At 34.3% G+C, this 27,461-nt stretch overlaps 3 protein-coding genes across 3 annotated transcripts in view; 2 read left to right on the top strand and 1 right to left on the bottom strand.

Moving 5' to 3' along the window:
- Positions 1-1,583: 1,583 nt before the first annotated feature.
- On the top strand, positions 1,584-2,874 carry LOC123553416 (uncharacterized). Its single transcript, XM_045343133.2, has one exon. It carries the CDS (start codon positions 1,584-1,586, stop codon positions 2,556-2,558), a length of 975 nt encoding a protein of 324 aa, XP_045199068.2. The 3' UTR covers positions 2,559-2,874.
- Positions 2,875-7,747: 4,873 nt separating this feature from the next.
- LOC123551871 (cilia- and flagella-associated protein 298-like) lies at positions 7,748-25,518 on the bottom strand. The gene is made up of 8 exons (XM_045341114.2): positions 25,392-25,518; positions 15,070-15,218; positions 12,513-12,680; positions 11,874-11,941; positions 11,064-11,222; positions 10,324-10,455; positions 9,473-9,568; positions 7,748-8,537 (listed from the first exon to the last, which is right to left on the bottom strand). Exons 2-8 carry the CDS (start codon positions 15,206-15,208, stop codon positions 8,427-8,429), a joined length of 873 nt encoding a protein of 290 aa, XP_045197049.2. The 5' UTR covers positions 15,209-15,218; positions 25,392-25,518; the 3' UTR covers positions 7,748-8,426.
- LOC123551870 (DNA helicase B-like) overlaps positions 24,783-27,461 on the top strand; it is a 71,365-nt gene continuing 68,686 nt past the window's right edge. The window contains exons 1-2 of the mRNA XM_053542225.1: positions 24,783-24,841; positions 25,403-25,530. Of these exons, the coding sequence (XP_053398200.1) occupies positions 24,783-24,841; positions 25,403-25,530 (187 nt within the window). The remainder of the gene's footprint in view (positions 24,842-25,402; positions 25,531-27,461) is intronic.

Genomic DNA, 27,461 nt, shown 5'->3' with positions numbered 1-27,461 from the left:
AGCATATGGCCTTCAGTACGTATCACTTAGCATCAAGAATTTCACACCAGTAAATAAGAATTGTTTTAACCTGCAGGGAGAGGGGACGTTACACCAAGTGCATCATGATCCATACAATTTGTTCTACGATGTAAACTTTACAATATTTTAATTGAAACAGTATCAATATTTTCTATACACCATACCTTAGACCCACACAAAACAACAAGATCAGTCATGGTTTTCATTAGACTTAACTAAATACGAGTTCAAATAGAAATCATGGCCAATTTACTATTTTTATTATTTGAAAACAGAACACTTCAGTATGTAAATTGCATCAAGATATATGCCTGCATGGTCATCTTCAGTTGAAATGACAGTCATATATTATCAGGATATTTTCTACAAAATGTATGCCAGTAAGGCGATTTTTCTTCAACACCGTAATACGCTGACTACAAAACATTCACAAACTTATCTTGCTATTATCGGACGCTTTTCTTAAATTTGTAGAGATGATATCACAAATTAATTCATAATAATTTCTTGCACAAATATTCTCTCTTTTTGAAAACCATTAATCATTTGAAGTCCTGCGAGATGACAAGCAAGTTCTTTTTAAAGTCTTCACAAAACATTTTGGACAATAACGTTATTGAAGTAATTGTAAGTTTTATTATTGTCAAAGAACGATTCTTTAAGATCAATATTTGATCATAAAATAGGCTGAAATGCGTTTAGAATGAGTCTATTAACTATTTAATTATAGATTTCGGGGCGAAATATTTAATCAAATTTGGGTGGCTTTTTGACGCCTTTGATTTTTTTTTGCTGTTACATTTTAACAGTATTTTGGTCCAGGAAATATATTTGAAATTACTTTAGTTCTCTATTATTCTTTTCAATTTGTAACTATAATGAAAAAATTCGTAATACTTTATACCACAAATAATTGAAAGTTTGTAAAACCATTAAACCCTCACAAAATTGCTATTTTGCCTTTTATGAACTAACACGTACCAACATTATCAGTATCAAATGCAAAGTTTAAAGTTGATATAACCTCAACAATCACTTTAAAATTTATTATAAAATGTACGCAAAAAATTATGATAAAGTAAAGCCGAAAGAAGGATTTAGCTTACGATCTACTTGAGAAACACTCAGACTATCTTCAAACATAATAATTATTCAATAAAACATTCAAACGACAATGTTGCAGTGCTAATTATTTCAAATAGGATTATTTTTCATCATTATTAGTGAGATTTCTTTGTGTGGTGGATTGTCGGAAATATTAAATGAGTACAATTGACTCTAAGTTACAACGCCTTATTTACATTAATGAAATATTTACATGTGTAGTCATGCACATGTATATACAGTCAAAGTGATGTTTAATCAAAGTGTTAAATAAGTAAATAATGGAAACGATTTTACACAGGATTTGTTTTGAGTTCGCATTAACATTTCAAATCCTGAGTATACATAATTATTACAGAGGAATTTAACAACGATGAAAGTCAAAATTTTATTCGTAAAATAGATTTTTACCGTTTTTTTAACGATCTTTGACATTACTATCACTCTTTTTGTTGAAAATGACTGTTTATATGGCTAGAAGTACATCTAGTGTTTGGGGAAGCGCTACATCGCACGTGCACGACTTAAGCAGACGTTTTAAATTTGAAACACTTTCAGAACCAGGATCGCGCGTATCTTTGGAGATCACCTCGAAGTCCGGACAAGCTGCGCAAATAACCGGAAGTCGGGATGTCGTCTGCAAAACACCTGCTGAATATAAAGCAAATAAGCTGAACAGAAATGAGCAGACGAAACTGGAAAATGTAACGTTTCGTGTAGTGAAAGAAAAAGAAATAACTCGAAGGAAATTTACACAAAGTGAAAGGATGTTGAGGGCAAAAAGTGCAAAAATTGCTGAGCGGATTCAAAGCTTGGAGTCATCATCTTACATTGCTGATAGGCCAATGTCTTATGCCTATGAAAAACGCCCTCCTAGTGAACACTTTTCAAAACGGGCAAAATCGCCATCTGCAGCAAGGACGTCTGCTAAAACAAACATGAAAAGTAATGATGGTCAGTGTAAAGTGTGCGAGCTAATTCAACGTGTTATTCAGATGTATGAAAAGGAAGGCAAACGCACAGGTATTTTAGAGGAATATAGCGACCATTCAACGTGTTTATTTTCAGACGTTCAGATGAGAACTTTTGTGCACATGTTGGAAGCCAAGTACTTCAGTGAAATTCCGGACGTAAATAGTAAGTTACGAGAAAGCGGTATTTTGTCACGTTTTGATCGTCCTAGAAACGGACCAAAGTTATCAAGAGAAGAAATAAATAATAACATTGCTAAGAAAAATGTTGAAATGCGTATACAACAATTCTGTAAGGAAGTGGATCATTATAAGAAATCACATGCTGGTGTAAGAATACCGAAGGAAGTTCAGGACAACGCGGAGAAAATAAGACTCGAAAATGCTGTCTTGTTTTTGAGACAAACTCCAGCAAAACATGAACAGATAAGGAGAGAAGTTGAGGAAATACTAGGTCTCTGAATTCATTTTTGTAGAGAAAAGTTGAGAAAATGCTGGGGCTTTGAATTCGTTTTGTAACGAAGCTGAGGAAACGTTGGGCTTTCGAATACGTTTTAAGAGAAGCTGAGGAATTACTTGGTTTCTGAATTCATTTTTTAGAGTAAAGCTAAGGAAATACCGGGTATTTAAAGACAAGTTGAGAAAAAAACTGGGTCTATAAATTTGTTTTTGTAGAGATAAGTCGATGGAATACTGGGTCTTTAAACGCATCTCTAGCGAAAAATTAGAGAATTACATCGATTTTGAATTGAATCTGAGAAAATACTGGAGGCTGAGAAAGTACTGGATCTTAAAGAACAGCTGGGGAAACACCGTGTTTTTGAACTCTTTTCTTTAACACTGAAGAAATTTGATTCGAAAATTAATTATGACTAACAGAACAAGGTGCTGGCAGCATAAATTAATGTCTGATCTTTGACCATCCATTCTATTTTTGTCCCTCAATTTTTTTGTATGACAAATAGAATAAACATTTGGCTTGTAAATTATTATTTGTTCGTTTTATATTAGTTTACAAAAACTTATTTTATGTAAACACAGTATACAGGGGAATCTACACTACTCCTATCTCTTAAATGTCTGTTTTAAACATTTAGTTCCATTATCATTGTTATGATTATTGTTGATTTGCCTCTGTGATGACTTGATTTTTATGACTCGGGTATTGATAGCTTTTTTTCTGAAAGTCGTGTAATACATCGAAAAAAATGAATGCATATTTTCTCATGGTTTATATTATATATAAATTATTTTGTAAACTAAACACCTCTATAATCATGTACAACGTACTCTGTTGGTGTTGTACAGTTAATGGAGCAATTTTTCACTGAACACATATCTATTGTATGTTTAACAAATAATCAAGGCCTTCCAGTGGTTTATTGTCTAATTCACCACAGTTCAGAGTTCCGATGCGTAGGAAATGAACCACGAGGGCGTTAGCCCAAGTGGTTAAATACAGAAGCATCTGAACGATGAACCGTGGTAAATTAAACGATAAATCACAAGAAGGCCTTGATTGTTTTTATTCTGACATGCTCATAGACATATTTTAATAAATATTACGTTGGACTTCATTTACCCGAGGAGTAATTTATCGGATGTCATACGGCAATTTGATGTCAAAATTGACGTCATAATGCTCTCTTACCGGTTCGCGCGTCAACCATTGTTTATCACAGAATATACAGAGCTTGTTTTCCTTCTTTGTTTACCTGAAAATCAAATCGAGCCATGTTAGAATTAACAAATAATCAAGGCCTTCAAGTGGTTTATCGTCTGATTTACCACGGTTCAGAGTTCTGATGCGTAGGAATTGAACCTTGAGGGCATTAGCCCGAGTGGTACGCCCGAGTTGTTAAATACTGAAGCATCTGAACGATGAACCGTGGTAAATTAGAGGATAAATCACAAGAAGGCATTGCTTGTTTTCATTCTGACATGCTCATTGTCATATTTTAATAAATATTATACTGGACTTCATTTACCCGAGGAGTAATTATTGAACGTCATGTGGCAATTTGACGTCATAATTGACGTCACAATGCTGTCTTATCGTCAACCGCTGTTTATCGCAGAATATACAGAGCTTGATTTCCTTCTTTGTTTAACTGGAAACCAAACAGAGTCATGTTAGAAATTATAATAAATAACAAGAAATGAAAGGGAAACAATGTGTGATTGTTGTTTTTTTTTCAGGCTTAAATAAGCTAGAAAATAAACAGAGAATATCATTTGAGTGTCCTTTCATACTGAATTTATGAAAAAAGTTGAAGTAAATAATACAAGAACGCTATGAAGGCCACATACCACCTGACATAGGGGTTGGGAAGGTTAAAGTGGGTGGGAGTTTGAAAGAATTTGATAGGGATTCATAAATGGAACACTTTTGTGGAATTAATATGAATCTGAGGCAGCATTTCAGAGTAGAAGATTTTAAGTCTTTCATATAGCCATACAATGGAAACTAGCACTGCCCCACAGCAGCAAAGATTTTTAACAAAACAAATTTGGTAGGGATTAACTTATGGAACACTGCTGTGAAATTTTTACATATAGCCATAAAGAGAAAACTAGCCAGGCACTCACTGATGACCATGTTCTTTTAACATATTTATCTTGAAGATATTTGGTAGAGGGTCAACAAAGCAAAACTGTTGTCAAAAAACTTTGAAATGAAGAAAAGATTTTGTAACCTAACCCTGCCCCACTGGCAGTTTTTAACAAAACAGAATGACTTAAAGGATAATAGTAGAGGGTCATCATAGGAAAAGTGATGTCTGGGGAAAGTGAGCTAAACTTCAGGCTATGCTTTCAGTTGACATCACATTTTCAGTTGACATTCGCATTTTCGAGATTAATATAATTCCTCAAATTGATCATTCTAAAAAGTAAAAATTGTATATTGTGAAATATTGATGAAATATAATGCACCTTCATAGTATTATTGTCACTACAATGAAACATATTTTCTGTATTTTCACTACAGTGATACATATTTTCTATTTTCATTGCTTTTACAGACAAAATGCATATGGATAGTGAAGTAAACTATTTCAAGTGTAAATATAAAATTAAAATCACCACAAGCAACTTAATGGTACATTGTATCTAATATGTATAATTGGCATTTAAAGGCATTGGCCTCCAGATTTTGGCTAAAAATGGTCTTTCTTTGAAATTGAAGTTTGGTCATATTAGGAACATTAGAATATGAGTTTTTGTTTCTAAATTATCTTAAAAATGCTAAATCATGAAAAATAAAGGTGCCGGCATCGGGAATCGAAGCCAGGCCGCAGTGGTAATATAACTTTTCCACTGTCTTTACCAATACAGCCACGGAGGTGTATGTGTTTAGCGCGTTAAATAAAGATATTTATAATTACAGCAGATTACCTACAGTATTTAAAGCGTTACAAACGCTTTTCGATTTTTCAGTGTAAAAATTTGTACAGTGGAACCTGTCTAATCCGAACATGCTCGGACCAGAAAAATAGTTCGGATAAGAGGGGGTTTCGGATTAGAAAAGTTTCTATTTTAGAACGAAAAATTATGCTATTTGTTACACATGATGTGTAGATTCATCTTTTTGTGAACAGAATAATAAAAAATAATTAAATTATAAGCAACATGTACATTGCTTCAGTGTAATGTAAATTGCAACTTCTCAATATCTCTTGTAAACATTTTTTTCACCACTCCTACATTCCCAGAAGGTAGCTAAAAGGTGAATTATTGTAATGACCCGATTTAGTACCACTTTCAGAGAATCAATTTGCAAAATGAACAAATTGCACAAAAATATGTGAGGAAGGTATAGGAAAAACAAATTGATCAGGATCTATTACATTGGCAATACTTATTGCACGTATGTCTAATGTCTTACAAATTTCTGTTCAAACAAACTACTTGTACTTGCTTCATTCACACCTGTGCTTATTGCATGCACCTACAAAGCAAAAATCTGACATGACTTTAAAAGTTTTGATTACCAGTGTTGGGGCCTATTGTTGTTGACACCTTTATGAAGAGTAATAGTTAAAATTGTAAACACTTAAAAATCTCAAAAGTTAGCAAGATTCACATCAGAAACGTTGACTAAGGTTCAGATTAGAAGGGTAGATTTTAATGTAATTAGATATAAAAATCTCGAAAATTTGTTCTGTTTTCGGAGTAGAGAGGTTTAGGATTACAAGGGTACTTTTACAATGGAGAATGAATAAGAAACTAGATGCCCACGGGCAACATGTCGAGCCCGCCAGCTGTCAAAAGTACTGGGAGTTGCACATGACACACTTGTCTCACTGCGGAAAACATTTATGCCAAATAAAAAAGAGATTGCAAAAAGTTACAATATAAGTTATTTTAAGTAACAACAAAGGGACATAAATCTTAAAAATTTTTTTTAAAAATTTCTATGTCCACACAAAAATCAGCACCAGTAGAGATAGTCAAAATACACCTGAAAATTGGATGTAACATGCATGTTGTACTACAGAAAAGTGGTCTTGATTTTTCTCTACGACTAGTAATAAAAAAGTTACAAATATAAGCTATTTATAGTAACAACAAAGGGAAGTAATTCTAGGATCTTGCGCATGACACTCCATCTCATGATGATGAACAATTGTGCTAAGTTACATTAAAATCCCTCTATGCATAAAAAAGAAATGCTCCAGACAAAGTCATTCTTGTATCTGACTTTTGACCTCTAAGTGTGACCTTGACCGTAGACCTGGTTCTTGCGCATGACACTCCATCTCATGATGGTGAACATTTGTGCCAAGTTACATCAAAATCCCTCCATGCATGAAGAAGAAAAGCTCCGGACAAAGTTGTCATTCTTGTACCCTTTGACCTCTAAGTGTGACCTTGACCTTAGACCTAGGGACCTGGTTCTTGCACAAGACACTCCATCTCATGATGGTTAACAACTGTGCCAAGTTACATTAAAATCCCTCCATGCATGAAGAAGAAATGCTCCGGACAGTCATTTTTGAATTTGACCTTTGACCTGTAAGTGTGCCCTTGACCTTTGAGATAGGAACCTGGGGTTTACGCATGACACTCCGTCTCACTGAGGTTAACATTCATGTCAAATATAAACAAGACTGCTCCATGCATGTCAAAGTTATGGTCCTGACAAACAAACGCACGGACATACACCAAACAGCCATTTGGACAACTATGTCTTCACTTTCGCAAGCGGGCTCGACAAAAATGGGACCAAATGATTTGTTCAGTTTAGAGAGGTTTTCGGATTAGAGGTGTTCGGATTAGGGAGGTTCCGCTGTACAAACAACTAATTCACATGTGTTTCCATACATGTCAGATATTAAATTTCAAAGCTTTCATGTTGTTGTTTTTTTAAAGCTTTCTTAAGAAATATAGCATTAATTTCCTGACACCTAAATTTTTTTTTTGTTGTTGTTGTTGTTGTTGAACAATCTAGAGGCCAGTGCCTCTATCTTTCCACAAATGGGACATAACTCTTGAGAACATATCCCTTTTGATTTCAGAGATATTGTAAAATAATTATGGATATTCTATGGATACATGATTTTACCCCTAAAAAGAGGCGATAAAAATGTTTGTTTTCATAAGTGTACATGTAGTTAGTACAGTGGGTAAGAAAAAATATAACAAAGTAATTTGTATTTCAGATCTTGTCATAAATTTTTTCTTATGTTTAGGCATTATCACACTATAAAAATTAATACAAAAAAAAAATAAAATAAAATAGAGCAAGGACAGACTTTGTTTTTGCATATTGTGCTGTTGAACTGCTGGTATAACAAGGAAAACAGTACATAATAAAATCTGTCAACAACCTATCAGCCAGTCCTGTACACACAAACTGAATAAGGTACTTTTTTTTATTGTAAGAGCATTATAAGCAGCACATTAAAAAATGGTATCCATTTTCTTCTCAGTAAAAGTCTACAAAGAATCCTCCGACTGACAGTTTCTTTTGAAGTAATGCAAAATATATATTAGTAATTAGAACATGCATCTAGAATATAGTAACTGTTTTACAAGCTTTACCTCAGTGTCTTTACAAAATGTTCTTTCCCTTGATCTTTTCAGACATAAAGCAAAAACACAGTTACCCTATGTATCACCATATGAAAGCAGTGTTCTCATTATCTCCCTTCTATTATTGTTCCTAGAATTTAACTCTCCTCTGATCTTTAAATAATTAAATTTTTAAACATCCCTGAAACAGTTATTATTACACATCTTTTAGACTTAAATTTCACAATGACACAATGAAATAATTTACAATGAATATCACAATACTGATGGTTAATTGAACCGATGTTGGGCGTGTCACCGTGGCCCCCATTTAATGTCTTTAAGTCCATGGAAGTTTCTCTTCAATGCTTGGCTATCTGCCCAGTCTGAATCAAGGTAGGCATCTTCTGCTTCCTTCTCCAGTTTCTGAAATACAAAATTATAAATGATTTGATAAACTGGTTTGTGTTATGAAAAATATAGACAGAGAGGTCATGATGGTCCTAAGTCACTATTAAATCTGAACAATCAGAAAGTTTCCACAATGTCTTTCTAGAGTTTCTTAAACAAAGGTGTTGTTCCTTCTTCAATTATTAGCCCTTGTGGTACCACAGTCTGTCTGCAGACATCAAGGACCATTTCAACAACCCTGAGAAACGTTCATACTTTAATAATGCCTTAACCAAGTTTTGGTGAAAATCCACCAAGCTGTTCATTAAAAAAAATTCTTGGTTCCCCCCCCCCCCCCCCCCTCACACACCTGCAGGTGGGGCCATTCAGACAAATCTGAGAAAGGCCGCTTTTGGGAGTATTTGATACACATCCATAGACAGGCTCAAGATGCAGTAAAGTGGAACAATATTAAGAAAAAACTTTTGGATAGTAGTTCTGACCAAGTTTGATAAACAACATTCAAGCTATTCATGAGGAATGTGGGACAAAAGCCCCACTACTTAATTTGACCAAGGCAGATAAAATCCACCTTTTGTTAAAAAGAACAACACTTTATCCATTTATGAGTTATGAGTTGTGTGGAGGTTTTTTTTCTTTATATAAGCTGGTTTGACTTAGTGTTACTCATTTTTCTTGGTTTGTCTCTCAATGACTAATGCATAAAGGAAACAGAAGGTATACGATATGCTACAAATCAAGTCATACTGTTCTTATTAGAATGCAGTCTCACTCAGTGGCTCTACCAACTTTGGTGCGATTCAGTAAAGGTTCCTGCCAATTACAATCCAAGTGTAATAAAAGCTGTACAAATGGCCTGGTTGGATGAGTAAGAAAGTAGAGCAAAAATATGCGTCAGTTTTTCATCAAAACCAAAGTTACAATCAAGTTACATTTTGTCTGTAAGTTACCTTCATTTCCTCTTGTTTCTTGTAGTAGTATGCCATCATTTCCTTCTGTTGTTGCTCGTTCACCACTGGTTCTCGGGATGGACAACCTTGACCTTTCTGTATAATAAATAAAAAGCACAAGTTTTTGAAAAACAAGGGAAATATGGCATTATGTCTAAAAATAAGAGTATACTGTGCTGTTTTGTAGCAAAAATAAGAATAGCATGTTTTCAAATCTACAAGGAATAAATCAACTTATTTTTGTCTGAATTTATTTTAAATATTTTTTGTCAAGAATACACAGTATAAAATCATTTAATTTCGTGGGCATGAAATTTCGTGGTTTTGGTCAAAATAGCAATTTCGTGGGGGTATGAATTCGTTGATTTCAACTTTCGAACATAATATGAATGGGAATTTTATTTGTTCATGGGGATTAAATTTCGTGGATTGACTCAACCACGAAATCCATGAAAATTAGTCCCCCACAAAAATTAATGATTTCACAGTATTAAAAAGCCTTATACTTCTACACTAGATATACTCATTCCAAGGATGTTCACATGACCAGTGTTATGCTGTTTTCTTACAAAATATTCAATTCTGAGAAATCTTGTTCTCTTCAACAGGATCTTAATTCAAGCTACAATTGACACTGGTAGCAGACGTTGTAATAACAAGCCTCAGTTCGATGTACTTTATGTAGGACATGTAAGTATGATCTTAAAATGATGCAAATTTACAGAAATTGTATTTAGAAATATGAACCCTTTTCTTAAAACACTTATTAATATGAAACATATCACTAAATTCTACAGTAAAAAAGTTAAAATCTTCAGTATAAGCTGTATATAGAAGATGGAATTTCTTACCTTTTGAAGTTTGGCTATCACTTTTGTTTTTTCATTTTTGCCAACAAAATCTTTAAGCTGTTTACCCCTCAACATTTCTTTGCCTGAGAACCACAGAGCAGCGTTTTGTTCTTCAATAACATCTAGTGAAGCCTATGACATGAAATAATGAGACTGTCATCAAACAAACTAAAAACTGAAATGGCATAGAGATTTTAAATTCTGGTAAATCTGCATTTTAACATCTGCTGAAGAGAAATGTCTCGTTTTAAGACAAAGCCCAAAACTGGGTCCAACCATTTTATTGCCAAAAATAATATCAGTTGATTAATTTGTTTTAACTTGCTTTTTTATTTCTTCATTACCTTTCAGTTATATAGATGCAGAATCTGCTTAGCTGGACAAAAAAGCAAATACTCTCCAATATTCTACAAAAAGTGTCAAGCTGTGGTAACAGCAGAACGACAATGAACATAATGTCTTTTAGAAGAAACTGAACAAAACATGTGATAAACAGGCATAAATAGCTCATGTATTCTACAAAATTATCTGTGAAGTTATGTTCATTCTCATAAAACTTCTAAACAGCCAACAACCATATCAAGAACAACTATACAATGGTTGGAACTCTTTAGCACAACAACTTACTTGTGTTCCTGTCACGATAAAGAACAACTATTCATATAAAATTGCCTTTGCATTCTGTAACAATGATTGAAACTCTTTAGCACAACAACTTACTTGCTAGCACAACAACTTACTTGCGTTCCAGTCAGATCTTCATTGTTATCAAATTCCATTTTGATATTATCATGGGGAGGTAATCCCATTGGGTATACAATAGTTACAGCCCCTCTTAGGATATCCAGGGCTTCTGTAACAGTCTTTTGTGTCACCATTTCATTGGCCTGTACCTTTTTCTGATAAAAAGAAAAATAACAAGCATAAATATAAAGCGATCTTACTGCATACAGATCTAAAAGATCTGTACATATATCAGCCCGCTTGCTTTACTCAATAGGGAGGGCACATATCTACGGCTCAAGGGGTCGTGAGTTCAATCCGTGGGCCAGTAGTATGTCCTCCATGATGATTTGATAAAAAACATTGTGTCTAAAATCATTCGTACTCCACCTCTAATTCAGGTTGGGAAGTTGGCAGTTACTTGTACAGAACAGGTTTGTACTGGTACAGAATCAAGGAACACTTGTTAGGTTAACTTCCTGCCATTACATAACTAATATACTGTTGAAAAATGGCATTAAACCCAAAACAAAGAAACAACTGTACAAATATCATGTTTAATTGGCTTGTCAGTCTTAGTCTACTGTGTTCATCTAAAAATCTTCTTAAAGTTTTTTCCAGTATTTAATCTGATAATCAATTTAGAATGAAAATCCATGTTTATAACTTTCAAAAACATAAAAAAGTAATTATCATTTTTCATCTCTTTTAATACTTCTCAATAAACTACTTGTCACCTCAGCATAAAAATGAGATAACTTCATTGACATAAAAGAGCAGTTATTCATTATTTGTGCTCAGGTGGTGACATGATGCAATTATTTTACCTTTGAGATCATATCCTTTGCCTCTGCACATGTTTTCTTCAGGACTTCAGCCATCTTCTCAGCAGGAGCTGAAATAATAGCAAAAATAATAGGTCACTGAAGGTGTTTAATTTTACATTTAAATGTTACTTTTGTCCTTAAGCATATTGTCTAATGATGCCTTGGTTTATACTGACAAACAAAAGAAAATATTGATATGCAGATACAAATGTATACTAAAATACTGGCTGAATAACTAACTTCACAACCCCTACCACATACAGGGAAATGCTGTCGCTGGAGCATCGATGAGTCAAACATTTGGACTCACTTCACTAATTTATGTGATCCTTGTCCATATTTCTTCTGTCTGATCCATTTAAAACCCTGCAACCCCCATCAACCAGTATTTTTCTGTACACAATGTCTGGGTTTTAACTTTGTTTTCATTTTCAACTTGTAGATTCACTCCTCCTTGTGGAGTACACTTTCATGCCCACTTACCCTGTCCATTTCTTCTGCCAACTGTATCTTCATTCACTCTAACTCCTCCTTGTGGAGTACACTTTTATGCCCACTTACCCTGTCCATTTCTTCTGCCAACTTTATCTTCATTCACTCTGACTCCTCCTTGTGGAGTACACTTTTATGCCCACTTACCTTGTCCATTTCTTCTGCCAACTTTATCTTCATTCACTCTGACTCCTCCTTGTGGAGTACACTTCTCTGCCCATTCATCTTTCAGTTTGAGTTCAATCACCTGTTCATCTGTGAGGCCCTGCATGTTGGGTGGCAGAGTTATTCCATGTTCAGCCAAGTCCTCTATTTCTGTAAAGTTAAATATATTCACATACATATACTTACTCATGGCTGTGATATTAACACAAGAATAATTAGACTTGTGTCCATAGGATACGGATGTCCCCACATACTGTGCTATCCTCTATATAGCAAAACTAACAAAGGGCCATAACTGTGGTAAAAATAGTCACAGAAAAAATTCCTTCCTTTATGGTCATCTGCACATCAAGCTTGTTCATCTGTGAAAGTATGAAACAAATCAGGCTAATAGTGTGGGAGGAGTTGGACACACAGGACTTTTCTCTATGTTCCAAATAGCAAGAACTATCAAAGGGCCATAATTGCTGTAAAAATAGTCACAGAAAATATTCCTTCCTTTATGGTCATCTGCACATCTAGCTTGTTCACCTGTGAAAGTTTAAAGCAAATCAAGCTAATAGTGTGGGAGGAGTTTGACACACAAAATTTCGGGACATACAGACATAAATGTGTTGGGGCATAAAAAGCTACAACCACTAGCTTTGTGATGATTCAACACAATTGGAGAATGGCTGTTTTGCCATTTTGGGTTCCATACTTTACGAGACAAATATCAATGTCAGTGTTGGAGTAGAAGTTCAGCCTTGAAAGCAGCAGAAGAAATTTTGCCTCAACTGCTCAATGTTGGAGTGTCTGGTTCATTGCAGGAGGCTGCAGGTTCAATCCTGGCCATGTCATACCAAAGACTTGACAAATGGCTTGCTTGGCACTCAGTATTCAGGGTTGCACCAGGAGGTAAAATAACTCCAGGTAAGAATCTGTGACTAAATACATATTTGCTGTTCTCACAAGAGCCTAAAATTGGGGCTCACATTGTCTGTTGATCATATGCAATGTTAATAAAGATTACCTAAAATACCTTAAATAGGTATTATTTCTAATTATACAATGAAAACTTAATAACATGGTCTTACTGACATACAATAAATGCCATTATCATAATGATGAAGGTAATACAAGTGAAACTGATCTTTCCTTTTTTTACATTTGTATACAACACTTACAACAAGAGCTGTCCGTAAGACAGCCGAGCTCGACTATTCGAAATATTGTCCCAGAAGCAGGAAAATATTACCCAAAAAGGTTAAATATCAAAAGAGTTTTAAGTTTAAAAGGGGGCATAATTTGACCAAAATGCATATCAGTTATGGGACTTGCTGCTATCAACTAGTTTTATAACCCCGAAGGCACATGTGAAGCTTCAATTCAATATCTGCATTAGTTTTGGAGATAGAAACTCGTATGTAAAACTTTAACCAGAATTTTCAAAGTCCAAAAGGGGGCATAATTTGCCCAAAATACATGCCAGAGTTATGGGACTTGACCCAGTGAGGTTGGTAATTGATCTAGAAAAAGAAAAAATAAGTTTCAAATCTATATGCCTTTTAGTAATTGCTGTATGTACTTGCACGCAAAACTTTAACCAGGATTTTCTAAGTCCAAAAAGGGGAATAATTTGCTCAAAATACATGTAAGAGTTATGGGACTTGATCCAGTGAGGTTAGTAATTGATCTAGAAAAAGAAAAAATAAGTTTCAAATCTATATGCCTTTTAGTAATAGCTATATGTACTTGCACGCAAAACTTTAACCAGAATTTGCTAAGTCCAAAAGGGGGCATAATTTGGCAAAAATGAAAGTCAGAGTTATGGGACTTGATGCTATCAACTAGTTTTATAACCCCGAAGACACATGTGAAGTTACAAATCAATATCTGCATTAGTTTTGGAGATAGTAACTTGCATGTAACACTTTAACCAAAATTTTCTAAGTCTAAAAGGGGGCATAATTTGCTCAAAATACATGTCAGAGTTATGGGACTTGACCCAGTTTAACCAGAATTTGCTAAGTCCAAAAGGGGGCATAATTTGGCAAAAATGAAAGTCAGAGTTATGGGACTTGATGCTATCAACTAGTTTTATAACCCCGAAGGCACATGTGAAGTTTCAAATCAATATCTGCATTAGTTTTGGAGATAGTAACTTGCATGTAAAACTTTAAGTCCAAAAGGGGGCATAATTTGCTCAAAATACATGTCAGAGTTATGGGACTTGACCCAGAGAGGTTGGTAATTGACCTAGAAAAAGAAAAAATAAGTTTCAAAGCTATATGCCTTTAATTGATGGCTGTATGTACTTGCATGCAAAAACTTAACCAAGGTGTGACGCTGACCGATGCCGACGCCAGGGTGAGTAGAATAGCTAGACTATTCTTCGAATAGTCGAGCTAAAAAATGATAAATTTTATACTAAACATGAACAACTGTATTTGGAACATTAAATAATGTGGCAAGGTCAAACAACTGTGTTCTGTCTATATTTAAATCTTCCTGTTTCTTTCTGAAGGATTGCTATAGTTTACAAGAGGTCCTATATTACCTGCACACAATCTCTGAACTTTAAGCCTTCCATTATATATAGTAGCTACCTCTGCCAGAGTATCATCGACCGTAGCTTCTACTGTTGTTTCATATAGGAACTGTGGCTCATCTCCTTTCTTGATTGATAACTTAACCATGTTTATACCTCTGTAAAGTAAAAACACAACATATGAATCAATAATTGTGTCTGAAAATTCCTTTCAAGCAAGATTCAACTAGACTTGACCCTTTCCCAGCTAAATTTCTATAATGAACTTGTCCATCTTTCAATCTGGACAGTACCATTAACTGTTAAAAGGGGTGCTTACCAAAAAGATACTGACGAATGGCGAACAGTGCTGATCATGATCAGACTGCATGGATGTGCAGGCTGATCATGATCTACACTGGCCGCAAAGGCAGACTCAGTCATGCCCAGCATGATAAGGGCTAAGCTTGACCTTAGAGAAAGAGATCTTTTGTATATTCTGGAAGGATTCATAAAAAATTAAACCTATAATACATGAAAATCATGTATAAAGTCTTTAGACAATGTAAGAGAACTACCAGACATGAAACTGTCTTCTATTTAAATACTTATCCTTGTTATGCATATGCAAACAGAGCTGTCACAGCACATGTACATTTTTCACTGGTCTAATCAACTATAATTATTGTGCAGTTCTAAGTTAATTTCATTACTTGCAACATAGCAACATGCAAAACAAGTTATCAAGAAGGTCTGTAAATGAAATGTCCATTGAAATATATTACAATGTGCTTTAAAATACAAGTTCTGATTGCATATAATCACTGGTGTGCATGACAACAAAAGTTTATCACAGCTTAATGTATTATGACAACACTTCTTTAAAAAAGCTGTCTTTAGAATTGAAATCAAGATCAAATATGTATCATCGCTTTTAATCAGTATATGCACAACTACATAAACAACAATGCTAGGCAAGGTGGCCTAATATTTAATATTTTTATTGTTGTCATTTTGATCTTGCATCTGGCTAACCTACTCTTAATGCAAAAACCAAGCAGAGTAAATGCCCATTCAAGTGCCCAACTAGTGTATGTTTTCCTTACTAAAGAAAATAACTTATGTATGTCATTTTAAAAATACTAAATTCAACTTCATTTTTCTTAATAAAACTTTATTATACAAAACATTTTTTAGAAAGTGCTAAAGAAACGGTTTTGGGCTGATCACTCCTACAAGCATACATAATTTATACATGAAATTATTTTGATGTGAATGTCATTCAACAGTGCTGCCCTGCCATTCAAAAGAGCTATCCTGCAATACAAAATATAGAAACCGCGGGTATCCTTGCGGATGAATTCGTAAATTAATAACTTGCAGTAAACAGTATTAAGAACTTTTGACAAATGATCGAAAAGTAACACCTAAAACATTACAAAAACAAGAGCACCGCCTTGCGGGTGCTGACGCTCATCTGATTTTTTTTGTATAATAGAAATATTGTCCTACCCATGATTTTCTAAGTCTAAAAAGGGCCATCACTCTTGCAAAAAGCAGGATAGAGTTATGTTTCTTGATGTACAGTGTCCACTTATGATGGTGAAAAACTGTTGCAAGTTTTAAAGCAATAGCTTTGATAGTTTATGAGAAAAGTTGACTTAAACATAATATTCAACCAAGAAAATGATTTTTCTAAGTCCAAAAGGGGCAATAATTATTGCAAAAGCAGGATGGAGTTATGTTGCTTGCTGTACAGGGTCAGCTTATGATGGTGAACAAGAGTTGCAAGTTTTAAAGCAATAGCTTTGATAGTTTAGGAGAAAAGTTGACCTAAACATAAAACTTAACCAAGAAATCTGTTATTTTCTAAGTCCAAAAGGGGCCATAAATCTTGCAAAAAGCAGGATGGAGTTATGTTTCTTGCTGTACAGGGTCAGCTTATGATGGTGAACAAGTGTTGCAAGTTTTAAAGGAATAGCTTTGATAGTTTAGGATAAAAGCTGACCTAAACATAAAACTTAACCAAGAAAACTGATTTTCTAAGTCCAAAAGGGGCAATAATTCTTGCAAAAGCAAGATGGAGTTATGTTTCTTGATGTACAGGGTCTGCTTATGATGGTGAACAAGTACTCCAAGTTTCAAAGCAAAAGCTTTGATAGTTTAGGAGAAAAGTTGACCTAAACATAAAACTTAACCAAGAAATCTGATATTTTCTAAGTACAAAAGGGGCCATAAATCTTGCAAAAAGCAGGATGGAGTTATGTTTCTTGCTATACAGAGTCAGCTTATGATGGTGAACAAGTATTCCAAGTTTCAAAGCAATAGCTTTGATAGTTTAGGAGAAAAGCTGACCTAAACATAAAACTTAACCAGGCAACGCCGACGCAGACGCCGACGCCGACAACCGCTCAAGTGATGACAATAACTCATCATATTTTTTCAAAAAATCAGATGAGCTAATAAAACAATTATACCACCACCAATACCCAGGCATGTTCTAAAACTAACACCCGGGCTTTGAATTAAGGCCCCTTTTATCATACATAGTACACTAATTTCAACTGGAACACATCCAGTCTAGATCTAGGATAAAGATGTAAAAAAAAATGGCAAAATTATGTGGATTCACGGGCGTACTGGCGTATAGGTAGCTACGTGCCTGTCAATTAATAGATTTTGCAAAATATTACCGTTGCATCCTTAATTATCGCTTATTTACATGTAAAACATTATGGCTTATGCTTTTCATACAGAGCAAATTAAATTCACATTATATTTTAAAGGAAGTGCCTAGCCATCCGGTTACCGGATGCCTTCCTGACTTACACACACAACATCCGAGGGGACAACTTCCACTGCCATGGACTGTATACTCTACTTTTTATTACTAAAACAACATAATAAAATTAAGAACAAAGATTTATTTAAAACTTATTAAAATCCGTTATAAACTTTACACGCTTCGTTCGATAAATACAATGCAGATATATGTAATTTTATAACAGAAATTTGTTAGACAACACTGTTTACTCTTTGTTTTTAAAATGCTGCCGTTTTTTAGTTATTAAAGATTTTTCTAATCTGTTTTTGATATCTAATGACCAAAAGATTTAATTTTATGCCCCTAGTGTTTAACATTGATTTACGATAAACGAAATAGCTATTTATGATCGTGCTGTATGAAATTTTACAGGTTATTTTATAAAAAAAATCGGTTGTCTCCATATTTTTTGCTTTAATTTCTACTATTATCTTATCAAAATTGCCATAGAAGTCGAGTATTTTCTAATTGTGCTGAAAGTTTCATAACGCCTAAATTTCGCGTTCTGTACATCATCACTACTGGACTTTCCTATGGTGGCCTCTTTCATATACCTGCCGATGTCCCGGAATGTGCGCTGTATGCCACCATAGGTCACTAACACTTACATCAAAGAATGCTGGCCTAACTTTTAATGTTTCAGGGCTTTTTTACCCTATAAATCTACCTCCGGTAAAAGGAGGTAATCCCAATGCAAAAAAGTATGTTTTTTTCCCCAAAGTTGAATTTAAAATTCCCAAATGATTATACCTTTTAGGGTTTTTGCTGTTTTAAGATAGTTTTGCTAATTTGTATGTATATTTAGGTAAATTATAATACTGTTGAACAATTACTGAAATGCAATTCATTAATATTTCACACAAAAACACATTTATGTAGATTTTGGTAGTTTGCAAATTGTCCCAATTAAGACAATTTCTGAGAGCATTTTCCCAATTCCACCGGTGTCGGTGGCATTCCCAAATTGATGAAAAAAAGGCCTGTGTTTATTTTGTAATGTTCTTAAATCAATAACTGTGTCCTTTGTAAAGTTATTTTGAGGTAATTTCTATTAGTTTTATTGCAGTAGCTAGAGAACCGGAATCGGTTCCCTAGACTGCAAACTTATTCGTCCGGAACCGGTTCTCTAAGCAAAATACCGTGCATAGGCTAGGGAACCAGGATTTTATTTCTATGCATAATGCTGCCGAAATTCACTTTGTTTCTTGGTAAGTGTCATGCATATTATAATATTAATTAATTTTACCATGCCCTTGCATTTATCTGTGTTAACTGTCTCCAAAAGTGTACTCGCCGCATATATACCGTGTCTGTCGTATTGGAATGATATAAACTAGTACGAATGAATGCGTGAAAACTACTTTGCAGTTTTTAAATGTTATTAAATTTTGTTTTAAACTTGTACTATGTTTAAATTATTTAAATATAAAATAATATTGGTTTGTATTTACGTTATTTTAAAATGTTTAATGGTGAACAAATTAATTTAATTGCCCTTAAAACGTCATACAGATTCTTTGATCACTTTAAATACTGGTTTGTAACACCTCGGCATTTCACATTCAGAGATATGTAATCAGTACTAATTCATAGAAATTACTAAATTTGTTTTAATCGTTTCTTTTATTGTCTTATATCTTTTAAGTTTAAATTTCAAAATTATTGCAGCTCCAGTGCCGACAATTTCGCATTCATTCGTACTAGTTTATTTTATCATTCCAATATGGCGGACAGTATGCGGCGAGTACACTTCTGGAGACACAGAAAACACAAATAAATAAACGGGCATTGCTTGCTGAAATAGTAAAATTAATTAACTTATTAAGATAAGAATATGCACATGATACTTACCAAAAGAAACAAAGTGAATTTGACAGTTTTATGCATAGAAATAAAATTCCGGTTCCCTAGCCTATGCACGGTACTTTGGCTAGAGAACCGGTTCCGGACGAATAAGTTCGCTGTCTAGGGAACCGATTCAGGTTCTCTAGCCACTGCCCAGTTTTATTTAGATTAAACTTAAAAGTTTATACTCTTTCAAATTTGTTTGATTATGGTCCCCATACCCCTTGCCTTTTTGGTGAATCCACTTTCTATAGGCCTTCCTACGCGCCTGATTGAATAAAACATATAAGCTAAATAGGCTGTCCAGCACCTGGCAAAAATTTAAAGGCAATTTCTAAAAAAAAATTGAGCTATCAGCTTCACAAATTTTAAAGATTAAAGAATTTTCCTTTATTTATTATGGGAAAACCGATGGTTTTTCCGTCTATAGATAATGTGTACGTGTATATGTCAAAGTAAACCTATATACCGTTCAACTTGGGAATATGTTCTATACCTTCACCGTTTCGTTGTTGTTTTTACCCATAATTCCCAGAACTGCTGCCGTGCAGTTTGCGCAATAAATAATTTTCAGGACGACATTTGATAAAATAAAATTGCTTATGAACGATCCGGCGCCACATTATCAAAACAAATTAATCTATCGAGTTGAAAATTCGCGGTATTAATGGAAATCGGTGTTATTCGGGTTTCTTCATGTAGCGAGTTTATGGATGACTCAAGCGGCCCACTTTTTGTTTCCAATATTGAATAATAATGTAGGCTACATTACAGCAGTGTTTGAATAAAAAAATCATCGTTTATTTATATTTTTAATGTAGAAAAGCCAATAATTTCAAAAATGTCAAAGTAAAACGAATTTAGACCCGCTGCCCTAACAAAAGTCATTTATATACATAATTTTAACACCAAATGGCGTAACACTTCACCGTGGTCCAGTGGTTAACGTACATATTTTCCATGCGCGAGGTCCGAGTTTGAATCTCGTCAGCTGCTTGAAATAATTTTTTTCTGCTTAGGCCCACATTCTTTTTTATTATTGATGTTTATCACTATTTTTGCAATTATTGGAACAGAAATCAATAATGTGTATAGTTAACCAATGTTTTGCCTGTAAATTTTGGTTAACTTTTCATTATTTGATCCAGAATGACTGTTGCAGCATTTTTGGGAATGTTTTGATATAATGCTATGAGGAAAATTTTGTAAATGACAAAGTGGTCGAATTTATCAACGTTCGTACAGTCCCCATTTTACATGTGTACATACCCCTTTCAGGCCCTCACTTCGTGTGAGTTTGCTTACTAAATATAAATTTGAATTATGTAAAGTTTTCAGCAAATGTTAAGCATTATTTTGATACCAACCATTGATAACAATTTGCAGAAATAAAAAAGTTACAGGTACAGGTCATTTTCTGTCCGAGTTTATCATCAGTACCAGTATGGGTGCATTTTGGGACTAGATTCTGTGCACTCAAATATCACTAGAGTGGGTAGACCAATGCTCGGCGTAAAAACTACATATTTTAAATCTAAAAACTGATTTAACATTAATTTATCTTACTTCTTTATCACCAGTTTGTAGAACAATCTGCGAGTATTCAACTATATTGTTTACATATTTCTAGTCACATTGTGACGTAAAGGCGGGAGCTAAAAATAGTACCAGTAAAACTTGTGCGGTTCGTGCGGAAGTATACCAACACTCGGCGTACGGCATATTAAAGGCGTACGCTAGAATTCCCTGTATATGAGATGGGCGAAAATTTTCCCAATAACAGAATTTCTTTAAACTTTGGATATTGAAGGACAATCATCTAAGAAACAAAAAAATGCAATAAAAATCATAGGTCACCGGATTCGAAAAAGAGTTATCTGCCCTTGAAAACGTCATTTTTGGGGGAAATGCCGTTTTCAAGGGCAGATAACTCTTTTTCGATACCGGTGACCTATGATTTTTATTGCATTTTTTTGTTTCTTAGATGATTGTCATTCAATATCCAAAGTTTGAAGAAATTCTGTTATTGGGAACATTTTCGCACCAAATTCTAGCATACGTCCTTAATCTGCAGGTTGAAATTTTGAACTATTTATGCATTAAATTGATGTATAAGACATATGTAACACAAAACATTGGTTATAATGATTAACTAATTTTTTTTAAGTATATAAACATGTACGTAAATTACCCCTCTCTCTATTCTGTATCTATAAATCGAATAAACACATTTTATACAACAATTAGCTTAAGGAATTCATTTGAGGATAATTTGTCACAATCATGTGAGTCTAACTACATGAAATCAATAACTGATGATAGTTGATGAAATATTTCCATTATTTTTGGAAATCTTTTCAAAAATGCCATTAGTCCACATGGTATATCAATTACCTGAATAGCATAAACTACAGAAAAGTGAAGCACAATGAGTCCGTATAAAATGCCAAGATAAGGGTTTATAGTTTATTTAAATGTAAAGAAATAAAATAATTAAAAAGAAAATTTTTTTCCTCCAAATTTCCGCCCGCAAGCTACTTTTTTAGTACATGTTTTACCAGAAAATCGGTTTTAATGAGAGTAGAACACAAACTGGACGGCTTTTAGCATTGCATCGTCTGCTCTACTGTGACCACGTGACCATAGCGGAAGTAAACCGCACCTGGATAAAATCACGCGTGATGTAAACAAACAAAATGGAACTCGTAACAGCTGATATTTTAAATATATATTTAGAAATTCCAAGAGAAACGTGATATACGCCGAGCGTTGGTATGCGCCAAAGAGCTATAAAAAATAAATAGATTGGCAACTTGAAAGGCATATAGAGCAAATCTCGCCAACCTCCCGTGACAAAAAAACGAGATCTCGTTTACCGGAAGTGGCGCTTTCTCCACGCGCCATTTTGTATGCGAAAGCCATTATTCATCGGTAAAATAATTATCACCGTATGACCACGCTTCTTTCAATGGCAAAAAAAACGTGTACTTCGTGTCTTAAGACCATTTCACATTAAACTAATTTTGTTTTAGAAGCTAACTTGTATTTTAAATGTAGTTTTGAAGGTACAAATTGTAACTACATGCTCGCCAATGTTTGTTTTTAGTAAGATAACGCCGAATCACGCTCTGACACGAGCTCACGCGAGATTACAGCCAGTTGTCATTCTGTGTATTTTATACTTCTTTGTATGCGCCGAGCATTGGTCTGCCCACTCTATTATCTGTAACTCATGAACACTATTTTCCATTGTCTGTCTAGTCTTGACACATTTAAAGAAATGATTAGATCTACGTTCATTTAAACAAAACATTTTAAAACATTTTCCATTGTTAATTTTTATAACAAGAGCAAAACCATCAGGCTTACTGTCAAAACTGAAAATATCAGCAGGAAGGTCTAATACGGGGAGTAGAAACTCTGTATAAATCAATACATTTATCTGTACTATGCTGTCGTCCATACCTGTAAATATCGACCAGTCGTTAGCGATCGATATTTTGTTTTCGCCACTATCGATTAGCGCGTAATTAGCATATTACCTCATGTTAATCATGGAGCTATAACACTTATTGTTCAAAGGATTTACCAGTCACATGTTAAGTGGCAATAATTAGATGATCAGAGATTGATCTAAAGGGATTCTGAAGCAAAAACAGCATGCGACTGCATGTGGTGATATGCTTAATTATTATGAATTAACTCGAGCTCACTTCCCTGAAGAAATATTTTACCACGTAACTTCAAACCTTTATCAAAGGGCCGATTTTTGTTGGATTTGAATAAAAAAAAATGGAAAATAACAGAAAGCTGACACTTTGCTTAATCTTGTAGAGCCATAATTATAATTATTGTTTATAATGTCAGATTTCTACATACAGAAACAAACATTCTTCTTGAACGTAGGGAATGTTTCAAACGAAATTGTTGTTTAAACTCCAAAAATTAGTTTAATAAATTTAATCTTAAAACTGATGTGTGAAAAATACAATGTATTTAAATTAAAATAACAATATTTTTTTTTAAAAAAGGCCGACAACGAAGTTACATTTAGTATTCCGAACTTTTAGATAAAACTGCAGAAAATCATCTAGGTTTAACACGCATTTACAATGTAAATGGTGAAGAACAGAGCAATATCATAAACAAATATTTTCAGGCAACAGTTTACAGTTTTGACTTCCTATTTTCATTAAAATATGTCCTAACTTTTTTATTCTAAATACTCTGAATCAACAAGGCAAATATCATGTAAAAAACGACATCTTTCTCTCTGGGTAAGACAAGTCTAGATTTAGCCATTTTCACAGGGCGAAAAGTAACATTAATGTAGATATTTTCCATTTAAAAACAGATGCAGGCAATAATTTCATGGCAGAACTTTTGTTTTCAACAAAAAATTCAACAAATGCTTTCCCAGATTTTCACTGAAAGGACGAGTTAAACTGTACTGGTATCGGAACAGTACCCGAACAGTAACAGTATCCGAATTATCGTAATTTCTCCTTTCATGTAACCCTTCATAAAGGGAGTACTATATGTTTTGGAAGGCTGTTTCACAAGCAAACATCAAGTGAAATTTCATTCATCAATGACAAGTGTTTACAGAGAAATTCTACCTTCTTTATTAAGCAACCAACTTTCTGTTTTGTTTACATCTGAGGGATTCCACATGTCACGCATGCGCGGAAGACAAACCCATGTTTGTCCTATTCCAGGGAGGTAAATCCTGAGCTTATGATTTGCACTCCGTTGTAGAATTACTCTCCCTTTATAATTTAGATAAAATATTAAGGAAATTATACTGCTATTGCATCACATGGGTATTTAGTAACAAGGTAGAGCGCTCGCTTCAGGTGTAAGATGACGTGGGTTCGAATCCCAGCCTCGGCTGAAACTTTTATCTTTTTTTATTACTTTTTTAAAATCTATATAACACAGCTTAAGGACTTAAAATCAATATAAAACTCCCATATACCGGGGGTACAATGTATACAGTAATCAAATAAACTACTGTTTACAAAGCTAGACAAATACACGATGTGAAAGGTGCTTGTCTGAAGTGTTGCATAATATGATTGTACAGGTGCTGTACGGTACCGTACGTAACGGAACGGAAGGTAGCCACACCCTGTACGATTTATGGGAAAAAGTAGTTAAGGTTAATTACATAATTTAAAATCAAAATTATAAAAGATTTTCAGTCAAAACAATTCTAAAGCTGCTTAAAAAACCATTTATCGGAAACTGGTACTGTAGATAAACCAATTAACGTTAATTAGACTGCCCTTTCGGAGCCCCTGTTTTTGGACGCATGCGCAAATAAGGCCGGTATTGTTTACATCCTTGCAAAGAGTAAAGACTAGGGTTTAACGATTTGTAGATTACTTTTGTAAACAATTTGTATTTAAAAATAAATATAATGAAAACGCTCATTTTTTATCGGAAACTGGTCTGAAACCAGTAAGGCGTAAGTGTTTGAGTAATAGCAGAATAACCTACGGCATACGCTTCGATTGGACGACAGCATCAGATAAGATAAATGCCTGTTTCCAGTCCCCGTATCAGTTGTTCCAGATATCAGAAAGAACAATTTATGCAGAAAAAAAGAAAGAATCCGAACGATTACGTTTTCCCGTCAGATAGGCAGCGCCTAATTTCATATTAATAAAAATCAGTTTACCTAATTTACAGTGATGCCTGTGCACGAAAACTGTTCCAGATGTGCTTTATTTCCAGAAAATTCTTGGGCATGTATCAACAAATTCTATACCGGATGTTTACACCAGGCGACGGAAGTTTTCGGGAAAGGCTAAAACCCGGTACAGTAAACTTCGGAAATCTTCCGGTATCACTAAAAGCGTTAAGAAGTTTTACTTTTATTTTCTAATTATTTTATCATTTAAAATGAAAATATTACAATCTAAGACGGATTTTTATAAGCATGGTAATTAGATTTATGAGGATAAATAAATGTGATATATACTCTATTTTGCTTTTTTAACAATTTGCTGATGACCTAGCCAGGACCCTTGTTGCAGGCCAGCAGCCAGACCTTATTCTGTATCTGTATCTGTATCCGTTTCGGTGTAGGGCCTGTTATTCTCCTTGATTTTAGCAGGGCTTTTAAGACAAGTTTGATTTTAAGTCGCCAAGGCATGTAATAATACAGCATCAGCTCTGAATGAGCTTTTTAATCGACTACGGAAAACAAGTACAAACAAATACAACAAATGTATAAGAGATATAAGAGCTGTAAGCAAAATCATTTCATTAGTACATAGTTTAAATAATTAAAATATATGTTAACATTACATAATAACACCTACTGATCTACACCATGACAAATACAAACTACTAAAAGACAATATTGAGAGATGGTTATAAGGATGCAAATATCACATGGAAGCTTATTGAATATGAAATTATCATCAAATCAACTATGGTTAAAGGTACCACCAAAAGAACTTTTAGATTTTTAAAACAATGCACAATACATAACTTTTTAAATGGAAGAGGTTATATCAATTATCACATTTTAGAACATATCTCTTAATACACAGACAAATTGTTGTTCTCGAGCAACCATATCACTGACAAAGTAAGTCACACTAAACTGCTTTACAACGTGACTTCATGAGCATGGTATCAAAGGCTGCACTCTAGGCTGGATCCGCTCTTTCTTAATAGGCAGAACACGGGTGGTTGTTCTGGAGGGCGGGAAATCTGTTGAAAGTTCCTGTGACATCTGCTGTGCCCCAAGGATGTGTCCTCGGGCCTCTTCTCTTTCGTCTATATATTATTGACTTAGCGGATCATGTAAAATCACAGGACCGACTTTTGTTGATGACACAGCTTCTATCTTACTATCAATAACACGACAGACTGCAATATGTTATATGATGATCTTGACACCTTACCGAAATGGGAAAGTAAATGGGAAATGCACTTCAACCCAAAACATGCCAGGTTTTCAACATCTCATGAAACAAATATACAATACAACATGATTACATACTGCATGGCCAGATCCTTGAAACCATAACAAATGCAAAATACCTTGGTGTAGACCTAACAAACGACCTCTCCTTTAACACTCATATTAATAAAATCTGCACAACAGCAAACGTAACATCCATTCTAAAAACAAAAAATGTTAAAGAAACAACATATAAACTCCTATCAGGTAGAATACTCATCCTCATTCTGGTCACCCTAGACTAACTTAATATCAACAGAATAGAAATGGTACAAAGAAGAGCCCTCACATGGATATACAACAACTATTCCAAATATGACGGTGTCTCAGAAATGCAAATACTTTCGGTTTAACATCTTTGGATAACGGACGGACTGATGCAAAATTAGTTTAAACATAGTTTATTTCAAACAAAATTGCAATATTTACAATTCATGATACATGGTACATAAGATAATGCCTGAAAAAGGATCAGAGCCGAAAGCAACAGCTTATAAAGGTCTTCTCCTACAGAAACATATTGTTGTAGGTACAGTACGGCATAATGTTTTACGACATTGTCCATTTACTAGTAGCTATTCAGGTCCCAGCATATTTTGAGAGACCAAGGAGACTGAATCGTCACGACCCCACTCCACCCCACACCCCCACGACCTATAGACAAATCCAAACAGTTTCCAATCATTACCAAATTACCTTCTTTGTTTTCAAATAGTCTGGTCTTATGGAACAACCTCCCATCTGAAATTGTTCTCCTGCATACGCTTGAATCTT

The sequence above is a fragment of the Mercenaria mercenaria genome, chromosome 4, assembly GCF_021730395.1.
Source record: "Mercenaria mercenaria strain notata chromosome 4, MADL_Memer_1, whole genome shotgun sequence".
Classification (NCBI taxonomy): Eukaryota; Metazoa; Mollusca; class Bivalvia; order Venerida; family Veneridae; genus Mercenaria; species Mercenaria mercenaria.
This window is presented reverse-complemented; position numbering and strand designations above follow the sequence as displayed.